The 15,065-nt window shown below is 56.7% G+C and overlaps 1 protein-coding gene across 2 annotated transcripts; it reads left to right on the forward strand.

Moving 5' to 3' along the window:
- Positions 1-2,148: 2,148 nt before the first annotated feature.
- On the forward strand, positions 2,149-14,645 carry GUSB (glucuronidase beta). 2 transcript variants are annotated; one of them, XM_002925795.4, is made up of 12 exons: positions 2,149-2,409; positions 3,789-3,974; positions 4,293-4,474; positions 4,644-4,786; positions 5,186-5,373; positions 5,760-5,912; positions 6,150-6,328; positions 6,429-6,575; positions 8,645-8,729; positions 10,263-10,439; positions 12,688-12,823; positions 14,210-14,645. In XM_002925795.4, the coding sequence occupies exons 1-12, from the start codon at positions 2,209-2,211 to the stop codon at positions 14,377-14,379; spliced, it is 1,947 nt and encodes a 648-aa protein (XP_002925841.1). In that variant the 5' UTR covers positions 2,149-2,208; the 3' UTR covers positions 14,380-14,645. The 2 variants fall into 2 exon arrangements, with proteins under 2 accessions (XP_002925841.1, XP_011231344.1); XM_011233042.3 differs by lacking the exons at positions 2,149-2,409; positions 4,293-4,474; positions 4,644-4,786 and having other exon boundaries at positions 3,908-3,974.
- The last annotated feature ends 420 nt before the right edge of the window (positions 14,646-15,065 follow it).

Consider the following 15,065-nt stretch of genomic DNA (forward strand, 5'->3'; position numbering starts at 1 on the left):
TTCTGTACTCATAATGTTGGGGCGTCTCCAGACTCATTTTCGGATCCCTTCTCTATCTGCCTTCATTCCTCTGGTGACCTCATTCATTCTTAAAGCTGACAAACTCCCAAATCCACAATTCCAGGATCATATATTTGTACAAGGCTGAAAACTTAGGGGTGGAGGTGGGAGCAGGGGGAGAAAACTGGCCAATGGACTTCACCCGCTAGTATCTGGTTTTCAGGTTCACAAGCGCGCAAACTGTTTCATTAGTTCTCTATCCTCTTCTCCATTAGAGAGTAGAAAATCAACTTGTATTAAAGCTGAAGGGTAAATGAAAAATCTATTAATTTATAGGAGCTGATAGACCTTGAATTACTTATTTTTTTGGCCTGTTTGTCTTAAAAACACATGTATTGATTTGATTTGATCCCGCTTTGATGAGGGAACAGAAGGCAAACTGAGGATAAAGCAGAAGGTGACACCCCACAGCCCCCCATCCCCCAGATGGGATCTGTGTGACATTCCTCAGGCACTCCTGGCTGCCCTTAAGCTAAGGAAAGGAAAAACAAACCGTTAATGTGTAGAGATCACAATCCTGCAAGACAGGAGTTTCCCTCAATGCAGCCCATTGATGGATCCTTGAAGCGGGCAGTGTAGTGTTGCTCCGGGAATTCCCAACAAATCTGCACGTTAATGCGTTCCTAGAAGGAAAAACCTTAACTTGACAATGGCAAGGCCTCTGGTATCCTGTGAGTCTTCTTTAACATGTGAAAATCCTTTTGAAACCTCCCTCTTCCCTACCTCCCAACCCCATGGTATATAAACAGCCACCCCTCACAAACCAGTGCAGCAGCTCATTCTGCCCACGGGTCTTGTCCTCGTGCTTTAATAAACCACTGTTTTGCACCAAAGGCGTCTCAAGAGTTCTTTCTTGGTCGTCAGCTCTGGACCCACTGAACCTCACCTATATTCCAAAACCCCCTCAGCTTCAAGTATCTGTTACTGGGCTGCAGATTATAAGGACATTTAATTGGATCTATATTTCCTTCTGGAAGCTAGGCCATTGATAGAAATGCTTTGTTTTTGTAAATTGCTAAAACTTTTGTAAACCGAGGGAGACTCCTGTCTTGCAGGATTGTAATCTCTGTAAGGTAACTTTTTCCTTTAAGGCAGCCAGGAGTGCTGGAATGTCACATATATCCCATGGTGTGTGTGTGGGGGGCGGGTTGTGGGATGTCAGCTCCCTAATCACTTGCTTCTTTCTTTATGACCCTGCAATGCCGACAGGGGGGCACAGAGCCCCCAGTTAGAGATTTGGGTCTCAGGCTGATGAGGGAGCAGGCTAGCTGAGGACAAAGCACAAGGTGACACCCCCCCACACACCCTAGGGTGGGATATGTGTGATATTCTTCCAGGAAGCTCCCAACTATCTTCATGTTAATGCCTTGTCAGAGGGCAAAACAACCTCAACTTGACAATGGCAAGGCCTCCAGTATCTTGTAGGTCCTCTTTAGCAATAGGAAAGTTCTTTTGAAAATCTCCCTTTTCCTTACCTCTCCCAACTCCCAAGTATATAATCACTCGCCCCTCACGACCCTGGTGCAGCAGCTCTTTCTGCCCACAGGTCCTGTCCCTGTGCCTTAATAAACCCACCTTTTTGCACCAAAGCATCTCAAGATGGCCACGGGCTCAGAACCTCACCCCAGCTATATTCCCAAACCACATTAAGGTGACCATAGGTGGAGGCCCGGAGTCAAGGCTATGGCCACACTTCGGACACCACCAGGCACGGCAGAGGCTTCCCCTGGGCTCATTAGGTACCCAGCCAATTCCCTGGGTCCCTCTCTGGCCTGTGGCCCTGGACCCGCGACCCCGGGCTTCCTAGCGGTCCCACCGGCCAGGGCAGGACAGCAGGGCAGGCACAGAGTTGGCGACCTCTGCCTTTTAGGGCTGGGGCTAGAGGCGGGGGAGGAGGGGGGTCCCTCTCCTGAAGGCCCAGCTTCGGGGTCCCTGCCGGCCCTCCCCCGCCGTCGCCATGGGGCCAGCAGGCAGTCTCTCCAGAAGACCCTTGGGCCTCGGGGTTCCTCCGGACCTGGCACTCGCCCTCAACCAAGATGGCGCGGGAGGCTTCAGGCGGGCCACGTGACCTCGCGCACCGCCCCGCCCGCCTCCCGCGGGCTGCTCGCCGGCTGCAGTCGGCAGTTAGCGAGTGGCCGCGAGGGAAGCATGCACGCGGGCGTGTGGGCCGCGCTCGGCCCGCTGCTTTGGGCCTGCGGGCTGGCGCTGCAGGGCGGGATGCTGTACCCCCGGGAGAGCCCGTCGCGGGAGCGCAAGGAGCTCGACGGCCTCTGGAGCTTCCGCGCCGACTTCTCCGAGAACCGACACCAGGGCTTCGAGCAGCAGTGGTACCGGACCCCGCTGCGCGAGGTGCGGCCCCGTGGGGAGGGGGCAGGGAGCCTTGCCCTGGGCCCTCGCGGCGGCCGGCCTGGAGGAGCTTAAAGAAGGACGAACTTGGAGGCGTGGGGGCCGGCCGGCAGGGAGAGGGACCAGGAAGGAGGAAATGGGCGGAGGGCCGGCCGGGACGTCGGTGGGGCGGGGGGGCAGGCCCCTGCTGGACCCCAGTCCAGTGGGACAGGCACCTGCGGCGCGGGCACCGAGCTGGGGGGCGGGAGGAGGGGAGCGCTGGACGGCTTGTCACCAGCTCTGCCTGGCACAAAGGACCAGGACATGCCAAGGTTCAGAGAGAGGACGGGGTGTAACCCCCAGCCAGCCAGGGATCCTCCCCACCCCAGGTCTCCCATCTGACTTGGGGCGGGGATCGGCCTGTACGTCCACTGGCCCTCGCCTCTCCTAGATCTTCTTTTCTCAGTGTTTGCCATCCGTTCATCAGCGGAGGAAGAACGGGAGGCTGGGCGCCAGGCTTGTGCCCCACTCACAGTTTCCTCAGCAGGGCAGCCCCTGCCCCCACCGCGTTCCTCTCTGGGCCAGTCAGTTGATATCTTTCTCTTAGGGTCTAGTCTGCACGGATCCTCTTGCCTCTGGCAGGGTTGTGGCCCTGGGCTCACCCCTGTCCACACCCCTGTCCACAGACTGCCATGAGAAAGAACTGCCCCCTGGCCCCAGCCCCAGCCCTGGACACAAAGCCACTGAGCTCTCTGTCCTCCTGTTCATGCCTAGCCTTCTACCTGAGGTGAACAAGGATTCCCTGCCAGGTTCAGGTTCACCCAGTTCTGCCAGCCTTCCCTGACCCCTACGATAGTTCCCTGCGACCCTCCAGACTCTTCATAGAGCTGATGACCTGACAGCACGGCCTTGTGCACGGTTTTATTCCTAGCATCTCGAACAGCATCGTAGGTGCTCGCTGCACACTGTCCATTAAATGTCTAAGGGACCAGCATCTGCTTCATGGAGTTGTGAGAATTAAATGAGCTCCATAAAAGTCATCAGTCAGTTGCTCACAAAGAATGACAATGGTGGGGCTCCTGGGTGGCTCAGTTGGTTAAGCGCCTGCCTTTGGCTCAGGTCAGGATGCTCAGTGGGGAGTCTGCTTCTCCCTCTACCCCTCCACCCTGCACGTGATCTCTCTCTCACTCTTTCTCTGAAATAAAGTCTTAAAAAAAAAAAAGAATGACAATAGTGGGACGGCCTGGAATCCCAGGGCCTGGGAGAAGTCATCTTGTCCAACTTTCTTCCTGCAGGCAGGGTTGTGGTGTGGGGGAGGACCTGGCCCCTGGGGAGGGGCTGCCTGGGTGCTGGTCTTAGAGCCCTAGGTGGTCTGGACCTGATCGCAGCCCTTCTGTCCTCAGTCGGGCCCCACCCTGGACATGCCGGTTCCCTCCAGCTTCAACGACGTGGGCCAGGATAGGCAGCTCCGCAACTTTGTCGGCTGGGTGTGGTACGAGCGAGAGGTGACCCTGCCCCAGCGATGGACCCAGGACCTGGGCACCAGGGTGGTGCTGAGGATTGGCAGTGCCCACTACTATGCCATTGTGGTCAGTACAGCAAGCAGCAGGCAGGGCGACTGGTCCCGTGCAGTTGCTGAGCGGCTTGGGGACGCCTGGTTCCCAGGGGTCACCGGACAGCCTGCCTCCTGGGGTGGACGGGGGGCACGCTCAGGCCCCACACTGGGGTTCGTGCCCTGGCTCAGGGGAGCCTTGCTTGATCTGTTCTGGAGCTTTATTCCTTCATTCCTGAGACGGGTGGCAGCTGGCAGGGCCCTTGGCCCCCACGGACTGCGCTTTGTGTGAGGGAGTGCCCGAGATGCCGGCCCTGACTTGCTCCCCCCTCCCCATATCCCCCTGTGTCTGTAGTGGGTGAATGGGGTGCACGTGGCGGAGCACGAGGGGGGTCATCTCCCCTTCGAAGCTGACATCAGCAAGCTGGTCCAGAGTGGGCCCCTGTCCTCCTGCCGCATTACCATTGCCATCAACAACACGCTCACCCCCCACACTCTGCCGCCGGGGACCATCCTCCACAAGACGGATCCCGCCATGTGAGCAGCGCCCTGCTCCCCCCTCCACCCCACTCCCCACCCTGCCCACTGGTCTTCTCCCTAGGGGCTGGGTAGCCTTAGCAGAGGTGAGCCCCTGGCTCTGGGAGGCCAGGGAAACACGTGAGCTGAGGTTGAAGGACCCCACTTGGGCATTTTTCTCCCATCCCAGGTACCCCAAGGGTTACTTCGTCCAGAACACAAACTTTGACTTCTTCAACTACGCGGGACTGCATCGGCCTGTGCTCGTCTACACCACACCTACCACCTACATTGATGACATCACCGTCACCACCGGCGTGGACCAGGACACTGGTAAGGGCTCCTGGCAGAACCTCCCTCAGCCAGGCCCCAAGTGGCGCTGCTCCTATAGGAGAGAGGCTCCCTCCCAGCACCTCTTCACCCTCAGGCTTCCCATCCACCAAAGGAGAGCTGAAACCCAGCCTGTCGGAACAGGCCGCAGAAATCACCCATCCGGTCTGACCTCATTTTGTGAGGAAATGAAGCCCAGAGAGAAGTGGGGCTTGCCTAAAATCATAGCTCCAGTGAACAGCTCAGGATTCATGAGATCCTATGTCTCTTCGCACTGTGCTGCCCTCACTTAATCTCCCCTCACTGCAGACAGATCCAGAGTGGTGGCCGCAGGGAGCTCCCCTCCGTATGACCCGGCCTGTGTCCCTCCCTTTTTTGTCTGATCTTTCTTGTCCCTTGCAGGGCTGGTGGATTACCAGATTTTTGTCCAGGGCAATGAATACTTCCAGCTGGAAGTGTATCTTCTGGACCAGGAAGGCAAAGTCGTGGCCCAGGGGACAGGGGGCCGCGGCCAGCTGCAGGTGCCCAACGCCCACCTCTGGTGGCCTTACCTGATGCATGAGCACCCCGCCTACCTGTACTCGTTGGAGGTAATGGTGGTTAGGCCTGGGGCTGCAGAAGGCCTTTTGCTCCCACCCAGCAGCCTTGGCTTCCGGAGGGGGGGTGCAGGTGCAAGACACATGGTCAGGCACACGTGGTCCTCCGAGCTTCCTAGTCAGTGGGATTGCAGTGTTCCCAGCCTGGTCTTCTCATTGCTTGGTGGGGAGGCCCAGTGTTGAAGAGCAGGCCCCAGGGGCCGGGTGGGGGAAGGTTCCTCCTTGCTAGTGGCCAAAGCCCGGAATCTCTGCGTCTCTCTGCTTGCGGGCCCAGGCCTCGGCTGCCGTGCTATATGCAGAGGGCCCTTCCGGCTGAAGGGTGGGCTGTGCGGGGCTCAGGCCAGCGAGGATGCCTCCCACCCGGCGCTCTGCGTTCACAGGTGAGGCTGACTGCACAGACAGCAGCTGGGGCCGTGTCTGACTTCTACACTCTCCCCGTGGGCATTCGCACCGTGGCCGTCACAGAGCACCAGTTCCTCATCAATGGCAAGCCTTTCTATTTCCATGGGGTCAACAAGCACGAGGATGCTGATGTGAGTTGTGGCCCCTGGGTCCCCATGAGGGCTACTTCCTCGCCTCGCCTTCCCCACGACCCCTGAAGCCATGGAGCGTGCCTCGGGGCAGCTCAGCCAACTGCTGGAAACCACTGCCCGATGGGACCCGTGCTTGGGCCAGATCGAGGGCTAACGGGGTGCCCCTCGAGCCGCCCGGCTTTAGGAAGAAGTGCATCAGGACAGGGGCAGGGGGTCACTCCTCGGTGCCTCCCCTAGATCCGAGGGAAGGGCTTTGACTGGCCCCTGCTGGTGAAGGACTTCAGCCTGCTGCGCTGGCTCGGGGCCAACGCCTTCCGCACCAGCCACTACCCCTACGCCGAGGAGGTGATGCAGCTCTGCGACCGCTATGGGATCGTGGTCATCGATGAGAGTCCGGGTGTGGGCATCGTGCTGGTGTGAGTTGTCCCGTCCCCCCCACCCCAGCACCGCTCAGCCTGCCCCGGGCTGGGGGTGGCAGGCCCTGCTGACACGCTTCGTGTCCTCCCTGGGCCGCAGCCAGAGCTACGGCAACGAGTCTCTGCAGCACCACTTGGAGGTGATGGAGGAACTCGTGCGCAGGGACAAGAATCACCCGGCCGTTGTGATGTGGTCCGTGGCCAACGAGCCCGCTTCCTTCCTGAAGCCTGCTGGTTACTACTTCAAGTGAGTGCTCCCGCTGCCCTGGGCCGGGTCAGGGGTGAGAGGTCAGCCCTGTGGCCTGGCTCGGCCTTGGTTAGCAGCCGTGGGCGCGCTGAGGTCAGCGGGGGGCGCGTGGGGGGGCTATCTGTACGCGGTCAGTTCGGAGGACCTCGTGCCACCCATCCCATTAGGGTGTCAACCCAGTGAGACCCAGAGTCCCCTTTCCACACCCGAAAGGAAATCTGGAGTTCACTTACACACAGAGCTCCTTACAGAGCTAACTTCAGGTTATGGGGAGAGCAGCAGTCTGGGCGATGATCTGGGGGACGGTCATTTACAAAAGCCTGTGTGAGCGGATGGGCCTGGCTCTCCAGAAGCCCCGGTGAAGGGCTCGGGGGCTTGCAGCTGCTCGTGGAATTGCCTTGAAAGCGTGGCCACAGGCGCTGGCAGTGGGGGTGCGGGTCTGGTGCCTGCGACCTCCGTCAGCGCTGCCTTCACTGCTGTGCGTTTCTGAAATTGTGAGCCATGCGAGGTGACGTCCAAACGAAACCAGTTATCTTCGTCTCTCAGTTGTTAGGTCGTCTCCATTCCTGGGAAACTCAGTGTATGTTAAAGGTGCAAAAACCACTTTGTGATGCTTTGGGTTTGTTTGTAAAGAGGAGTTAGGCTTTATAAAACTGGATTTTTCAGGCAGATAGTCCTACACAGGTGTTTAAGTGACACGCATATTCTGGCTGTTCCAAAGCGACATCGTTGGGCTGGAGCAGTCCATCTGAAGTTCACGGTCCCATTCACCAAATGCCAGTAGCTGCTCCCTCCCCCACCAGGCACTGCAGTGCACAGAAACCCCGCTCAGGGGCGTCCCCCGGCAATGGGAGTGTTTACTACCTTGGCTGGGGGGGCGGTGGCCCTTGTTCCTTGTCTGTCTTACGATCATGATCACGCGGTTGTAGTGTAGCCTGCAGAGGGGAATGACCTCACGCACTGTGGGGGCACAGCCATGCGAGCTGAGCTGCGGGTAGAAGATGCGGGGCTCTAAGCAGGAGGCCCGCCTGGGCAAAGGACAGCTCTGGACACACAGCCTTGGGGATGTGCTGAGCCAGGGCTGGGGGACAGAAGTTTGTCAAGGGGCGGAGAGGAGTGCAGGTGCCCGAGGTTCCTACAAGCTGTTCTGGGAGGTGCAGAGAGGGAGGTGCGGGACCACTGGGGCAGTGGGGAGCAGGCAGCGTGTGGCTAAAGCCGCCTGGGCCTGAGGAGCTCAGCAAGGCTTCGGAGCTTCCCAGTGACACCCAGGCTGTTTCAGAGTGTGGCTCTGGGGCTCAAGGTGAGGGATACCGTTCTGCCTTGAGGAAACCCCAGCCCTCGAAGGCAAAGGGCAGTGTGGGCAGAGTGTCAAGGAGAAGGAAGCTAGCTGTGCGAAGGGAGAGAAGCAGGCTTCACCAGTGAATGGGGTGACCAGCTCCGGGGTGGCCTCGGACAGGTCCCCGAGCTGAGCCTTGACCACAGGTTGGGCCCTCCATTGGGAAGCCTCTTCTCAGAGTCCCTCCTTGGTGCACGCTGAGTCTGGGGCTGACTTGCCCGTGTCCGTTAAGTGCCCTGTTGCTGCCTCCCAGAGCTCTGCGCCTCCCTTCACGGTCCTCCCGCCACTTGCAGTTGGTGTGTAGCCTTTCCCCGTGCAAGTGTCTGCTCCCACGGCTCCCCGCAGCTGCGGACGGACGGGGCATGAGCCCCATGCACAGCCTCCTCGCACACACCCCTACTTGTTACCATTAGTATCCATCCTGGTCCACACCCCACGCATTCTTGTCTTCAAGAGCTTTTTCAGAGATTCGGAGCGTGGCTTTTAGCCGGAGCCCAAGGACCCCAGTTTTGGGTGCCTGCATACCCCTGCCCTCTGGGCGGGGGGATTTGGGGAGGGAGAAAGATGCTGGGGAACATGATCTAAGGCTGGAAGAACATGTTTGCTCCCCTAAAGTCCTCTTCAAGGTAGGGAGGAGAGCAGGGCTTCTGGCTGGGGGATGGGATGGAGAGAGACGGCTGTGCCGGCGCCCTTCCCGGACTCACAAGCCGTGTCTTCTGCCCTCTGCGGACAGGACGGTGATTGCCCACACCAAAGCCTTGGACCCGTCCCGGCCCGTGACATTTGTGACCAACACCAACTATGAAGCAGACCTGGGGGTGAGCCTGGGGGTCTCTGCACTGCTTCTCCCCTGCCTGTCCTCTTGCCTCCCTGATGCTTGCTAACATGGGCTGCTGGGAAGAGCCCTGAGCAGCTGGTCCAGACGCTTTCCTAGATGGTCTTCAGGTTAAAGAGAACCAGCTGCTTATCTGCCAGGCAGTGTGACTTCATCCAGGGAGGCTGGGCGCAGGGAGGTCTCCCATCGGCATTCGATGCTCCTCAGCGGAAGAGAACTTAGGGTCGTCACGGTCCTGTGTTTCTCAAACCTGGCCGACTGTCGGAACCACCAGGGGAAGCTCTTCGTAAGTCCAGGTGCCTGGATTCTGAGATCCCGGCTTAGTAAGTCCGGGGTGGCAGTCCGAGTTTTGAAAAAGGTCTTCAGTGATTCCAGTCATCACCTGGCTTTGGGAACCGCTGGCTGGGATCGAAGGGATAGCCAGGCTCACCCGTGGCTGGCGAGCCGCAGCCCCTTGGGAAGGACGTGTTGTGCCGCACTGAAGCCAGAAGACACTGGAGCCTGAAAAGGCTTCTTCACGAGAGAAGTACTTCACAAGGCCAGTACTTAGGAGGGAAGTGCGACAGAAGGAGCAAACGTCTTGTGGAAAGAATGGACGAGAAAATGCAGTATACAAATAGAAACCGGAAGCCCCCATTTTAACACGGATGGGAAAGGTTTGTATCCCTGGTGTTTCCCTTGCCATCTCGAGAACACCCCGTTCGAGGAAGCACAGGCACTGGCACAACGCCAGCGTGGCACAGGCAGACGAGGACGTTTTCAGAGCCACGTGCCATCTCCTCTTGTTCCGGCCTTCCGTGTGGACTGGGCAGCCAGTGCCGGAGCCTCAGAGGGTCGCCGGACTCCTGGTGGGACATGCAATGCGGGTGCGTGTGGCCCCACAGGCTTGCTCGTCCTGCTGCTGTCTGCCACCACCGTTTGCGAAGGGGCTCGATCACCTGGGAGCGTCGGACCACATCAGTCCCGTGCAGACTCTGGAGATGGGCATTGGTTCGGGGGATGGGAGGGGTTGGACACCTGGCTTCCTGGTGTTTGCGGCTCTGGCCTGAGCCCCGCACTGTGTAGACCCGAGGCGGTCCTGCCCAGTTTCTGTGCTGCCCGCCCGGAGGGAGTTTTCCAGCCACTCTGTGGCCCACACCACCAGCTCACAAACAGCACGGTTAACCAGGATCTTTGTGAGGAGAAACACTGCGTCCGTCCTTCAGCTGGGAACCTTCCTCTAGGGCCAGGTGAGGGAAGGCCAGTGTGACAGGAGCGCTGCGGAGACAGACCCGCAATCCCGTGTCCGGGCCCCGGGCTGCGCTGAGGCCGGCTCGCGGGCCACCTCTCCGCAGTCCTGCTGCAGCCGGGTCAGGGGCATCGTCCAGAGTGAGACACGTGCCCTGTTCAGGTCACTTCGGCCCACGTTTGCTACACACGGGAGCACCTCGGTCGCTTCCTGCGTCCCCCTCCTCCCTCCTCTGCCGGGAGAGCCCCCCGCCTTCTGGGTTGAGCGGGTTTCATGTTCTCGTCCTAGGCGCCCTATGTGGACGTCATCTGTGTGAACAGTTACTACTCCTGGTACCATGACTACGGGCACTTGGAGGTGATTCAGCTGCAGCTGGCCACTGAGTTTGAGAACTGGTACAGGACCTATCAGAAACCAATAATCCAGAGCGAGTACGGAGCCGCGGCCATCGCGGGCTTCCACCAGGTAAGTGGTGTAGTGCCTTCTGGTCATTCTCTCCCCCTCTAGGACGGGTGTCACCCATTCCCTCTGTCCCTCACTTGTGTGGATGATCTCCCTACGCTCCTTCAGGCTCGCGCCAGCCTGTCCTCTGGAGCTCAGGCCTCTGCCTCGCTCACCTTCTGGCCTTGTTTCCAGAGAGCTTCCCACTGGCAGCCTGAGCAAATCCAAACCTTGGGAGTCCTGTCATTGGCATCCCTGGCCCCGATGTTAAAGCTCCAATCCCTGGTCAGGGTAGTTAGCGTCCTTTGCCCTTTGCCCTCCACCCTCCCCAGGTCATCGTCCTCTTCTGCCTTCACTCCTGGTCCCTGGCTCATTGGCTCCTGCTGCTCATTGGCGCCTGCTGTCGTGTGGGCTGTTCCTTCTGCCCGGAATGCCCATGTTAGCACTACATTCGCCGACTCCTGGATTCTTACTCAGTGTTCAAGCCTCAGCTCCCTTGTCCCCTCTTTGGTGAGGTTCACCCCACCTGCCCCAGGCAGAAGAAGCTGTTCCCTCTGCTTGGTCTCTGTCTCGGCATTTCTCACTGGGTACCGTCATTGTCGCTTTGACTCTCCTTGACCAGACTGTGGGCTCCAAGAGAGCGGCTGAATCCTGTCTACCATTGCTGCCCAAGCCCTCAGCAGCGCCCGGCACTCAGTGGTGCTAAATCGTGCTCGCTAAGGAAATGAATGAAACCTTGGAGCAAAGTTTAATCACCAGCGCTTTCCCTCTCTCTCTCTCCCCCGTTTATCTTACTTCCTACCAAAGATAAGGTGCTTTCGCTTGTGGGCATTTTTTCCTGTGGATTCTTGAACCATGGCCAGCCCCTCGTCCCCGCCCCTGTCACCTCACACTCACCTGTCACGAGTATCACAATCTTTGTTGACACACAGTGTCCTTGCTGCGGTGAACAGCTACCCCTGTGGACTCTAGTTTTCTGTTCACACCCTTAAATTCATCTTGCTCACACAGAATGCCGCTTGTGCAAACTGGTGGAGTCGGGGGAAATGGCTTCTGAGAACAACGCAGATACATACCAGCTCTTCTCTTTGAAAAGCTCACGCACTCTGAATGTGTAGGCAGCTCAGTCTAGACGTAGCACTGACAGAACCGTTTGCCGCGAAGGAATTTTTCTGCAGTGTCCAAAGGGGTAGCCCCTGGCCACCTGTGGCTCCTGAGTCCTCGAAATGTGACTAGTCTGACTCAGTCGACTTAGTTTAATTCAGTCTTGACTTTGAATAGCCAAGCGTGGCTAATATTAGGCCAGGCAGGATTGGTAAGAAAATCTGCCTACGGCCCTGCCCTCGGATTCAGCTCTGGAACCAGAACAGTGCAGCCTAGGTAGCATTTTAATGCTTCTCGCCGGAACAGAAAGCCAAAGCCCGCAGGGTTTGGTTCTCTCGTCACACGGCTGAGATGCTGCCTCCTTGAACATTTAGGATCGAGTGCCCCCCGAATTCCCATGGGCCGAAAACTCGGGCTTTGTGTTGCAGGAACATCTGAACTATCCTTACATGTTAGCCCAGCACACGTAGGCACCCTTCACCGAACACTGACTGAGTCCACAGCTGCGGCCTCTGCTTTTGTTAGGACCCTTCTCACCTGTGTGGAGGGAGCTCGACTGTCCCCTGGGTCACCTCTCAGCCGCCCCCCAGCTAACCGTCCCCCGGCTCCTGCTTCACGCTCTCCTGTTCACCCTCCGCACTCCTACCACTTGAGTTGGCCTGGCTGGAGAGTGGGGCCTGCAGGGGCAGGGACGCTTCCCTCTCCTGCTCCTGGCTCTGTGGCCAGGCCTCCATGGAAGAAGAGGGGGAGCGGTGATTTGTGGAATGGGTGGACATGCTAAGCAGGGGTCACGCTGGTTCCTCTCCACTTACACACTGGCAGCTACTTAAAACTTGAGGCTTAAATTGATTATTCGAAGACTTATTTTTACTTCCCGTGTAGCTCAGCTCTGAGACCGCACCGGTGAGTAGAGACGGAAGCGTGAGAGCAAGAAAATACCAAATTCTGGTGATAAATAAAGCAGTTCCTAATTCAGGTTCTTTACCAAAAATCTCTTTTCCTTGCCCCGGGCTCCCTCACACCCTGGCGGCGTCTGCACAGGCACCAGCGAGCGAGTCCTGCCATCACTACGGCCGGCTGTGAAGATGGGTATTTTGGTCCCCATCACGAGTCTTTATTTTTATCTCACATTTACAATTCCGCCAGTTCTGCCTCTTCTGAATTCCAGGATCCACCTGTGATGTTCAGCGAGGAGTACCAGAAGGCTGTGCTGGAGCAGTATCACTTGGTTCTGGATCAGAGACGCAAAGACTACGTGGTTGGAGAGCTCATCTGGAATTTTGCCGATTTTATGACTAACCAGTGTAAGCAGCAGTTTGGGCTGTGAAATGTACCATTTCTCGTTTTTTTCAGGTTGGCCTGTGAGTTCAGGACATTTGGTTGTAAGAACAGTGGAAACGAGGGGGACAGCTTTCATCAGTATTGGTGACAGGAGAATTTCCTGGAAGAAGCAAGTTCTGTTTAGCAAGCAGTAGTCACTTGCCTGCTTCCCAGATCATTTAATGGGAACAAAACAAAACAAAACAACACCAAACAGGAGAACCTATTATCTTGAGGCAGAAATGGCCAGCTTAACCTTTGTCTGTTTCACAGCAGGGTGAGGAAAAAATGGACCTTGAATTGGATTTACTTGTGGGATACGCTCATTATTCCAGAGTAGGGTACAAAGCCTGGGAAGCTTAGGTTATTTCGGTGTATTTTACATTGTTCGCTTGTAAAAGGCAGGTTTACCAAAGACAGGTAAGTGTCCAAGTGTTTTGAGTGTGGGAGGGTCTGTAAGTCTGCATTCTTTCTGAAGTGTGGAGAGATGAGGGCCGCTTCACTTAAGTCCCAAATGAATGTATCCCATTTCTTCCTGTACCTCTCGGTGTTACTAGTTTCCTGATACACCGTAAATTTAGCATAGCAATTTGGGGAGGTAAGGAAGAATTCGGTAGTAGTGGGAATTAGAACATATTACTTAACAGCGAAAGACGGATCTTTGGAAGGTGAAAGTTTAAAAATTAGAATGGAGAAGCAGGTAAAAGAAAAAGGAATGAGAAGATGAGCCTCTCCCTGTTTGGGGAGATCAGTGGCTTCTGCAGCCAAGTCTCGTGAATGGATGCAATTGGCTTTGGGTAATAAGAAATTAGCTGTGTGACTGGACAGATTACTTAACTCTTCTCTAAGCCTGTAAGGGGATAAACCACCTTGCAAGTTCATGTAGGAATTCATTTGATAAAGGGCTTGGCACAGTGCCTGGCATTGGCTTATCACGGAAAGACCTTCCCATTTAACAGAGGCTGTGGTTTCACCAGGGGGCAGAGGGCAGGTGTGCTGGGAGCCTGTTGCCGGCTTGGTTCCCTTCCCAGCGTCAGCTCCGGCAGAGCAGCCGAGTGGCCCCAGCAGTGAGAGCCCAGCCTTGCCTGCTCCGGGCTCTGGCTCCCGCTCAGAGAGTTGTCTCTTTGGAGAAGCCCCGGTCTTTCCAAGGGTGACTCTGTCTCGGCCCCCCCAGACCAGTTACCAGGCAGCTGCACATGCATGTTTCGCAGAGAAAGGAAACCTAATTTGGGGTGTTTCCCCCCAAACAGACAAAAGAATTAACACCCCAGGGAGGTGAGGTAGTTTGGGGGGGGCAGCAGCGTGGCTCCAAGTTGCTTCCTATTTGGCCCATCAGAATTCATCCGAAACTCCTTTTGCCTTGTTTTTAGCACCGCAGAGAGTAATAGGGAATAAGAAGGGGATCTTCACTCGCCAGAGACAGCCAAAAGCGGCAGCATTCCTTTTGCGAGAGAGATACTGGAAACTTGCCAATGAAACCATGTACCACCAGTCATCCATGAAGTCACGGTGTTTGGAGAACAGCCCGTTTAACTTTTAAAGCAAGAACCACCGCTCCGGGTGGCTCTCAGCACCCCCTCCCCAAGTCAGGGGCCGCGTCCACGGCGATGAGATGGAGTGCGTCCTGGACCATGCGTGGCAGGCTGGGCCGACTCAGGCCCGCAGTTTGTACTAATTCACTAGGAGGGAATGTTAGCGGCGAAGAGAAAGGCTTTTGTTGCGTGTGAACCAAGAGTTGTCTTTATGGAAGTGACCATAAAGACATAAATCGGACGACTGAATAAATCTGTAAATTGAATAACCTTACAGTGCTGGAAAGCATCTGAAATTCTTTTTATGTGTCAGGCTGTTTTCACACACTTTACAGCGTCTCGAGAAACCCGTGCTTCCACTCACACGAGTCAGAGGGGCTGTTCAGACTCCGCTTCCACAGGCCCAGCCCGCGGCCCTGGTGCAGCAGAGCGGCCGCACAAAGGAGACAACTGCCCTTCAGCGTCACACGTGAGCTCAAGTCCCACCGAGGTTACAGAAAGTGGGAGTCCTGGAATAATAAGCAAGGTCTCTGGACCAATTTCCACCAAGTTAAGCTGACAAAGAAGCATAAGAAAGGTAAGAGTTGAAGAATATCGGAATCAGAAGGGAGCTCAGAGGTTACCGGTTCTTCTAGGACATGAGTCCAGCCTCAGCCGTCATCTCGTCTTGACAGAAGTGGACAGATGGGCATTG

Source organism: Ailuropoda melanoleuca, chromosome 10 (genome assembly GCF_002007445.2).
Source record: "Ailuropoda melanoleuca isolate Jingjing chromosome 10, ASM200744v2, whole genome shotgun sequence".
In the NCBI taxonomy this organism is placed as follows: Eukaryota; Metazoa; Chordata; class Mammalia; order Carnivora; family Ursidae; genus Ailuropoda; species Ailuropoda melanoleuca.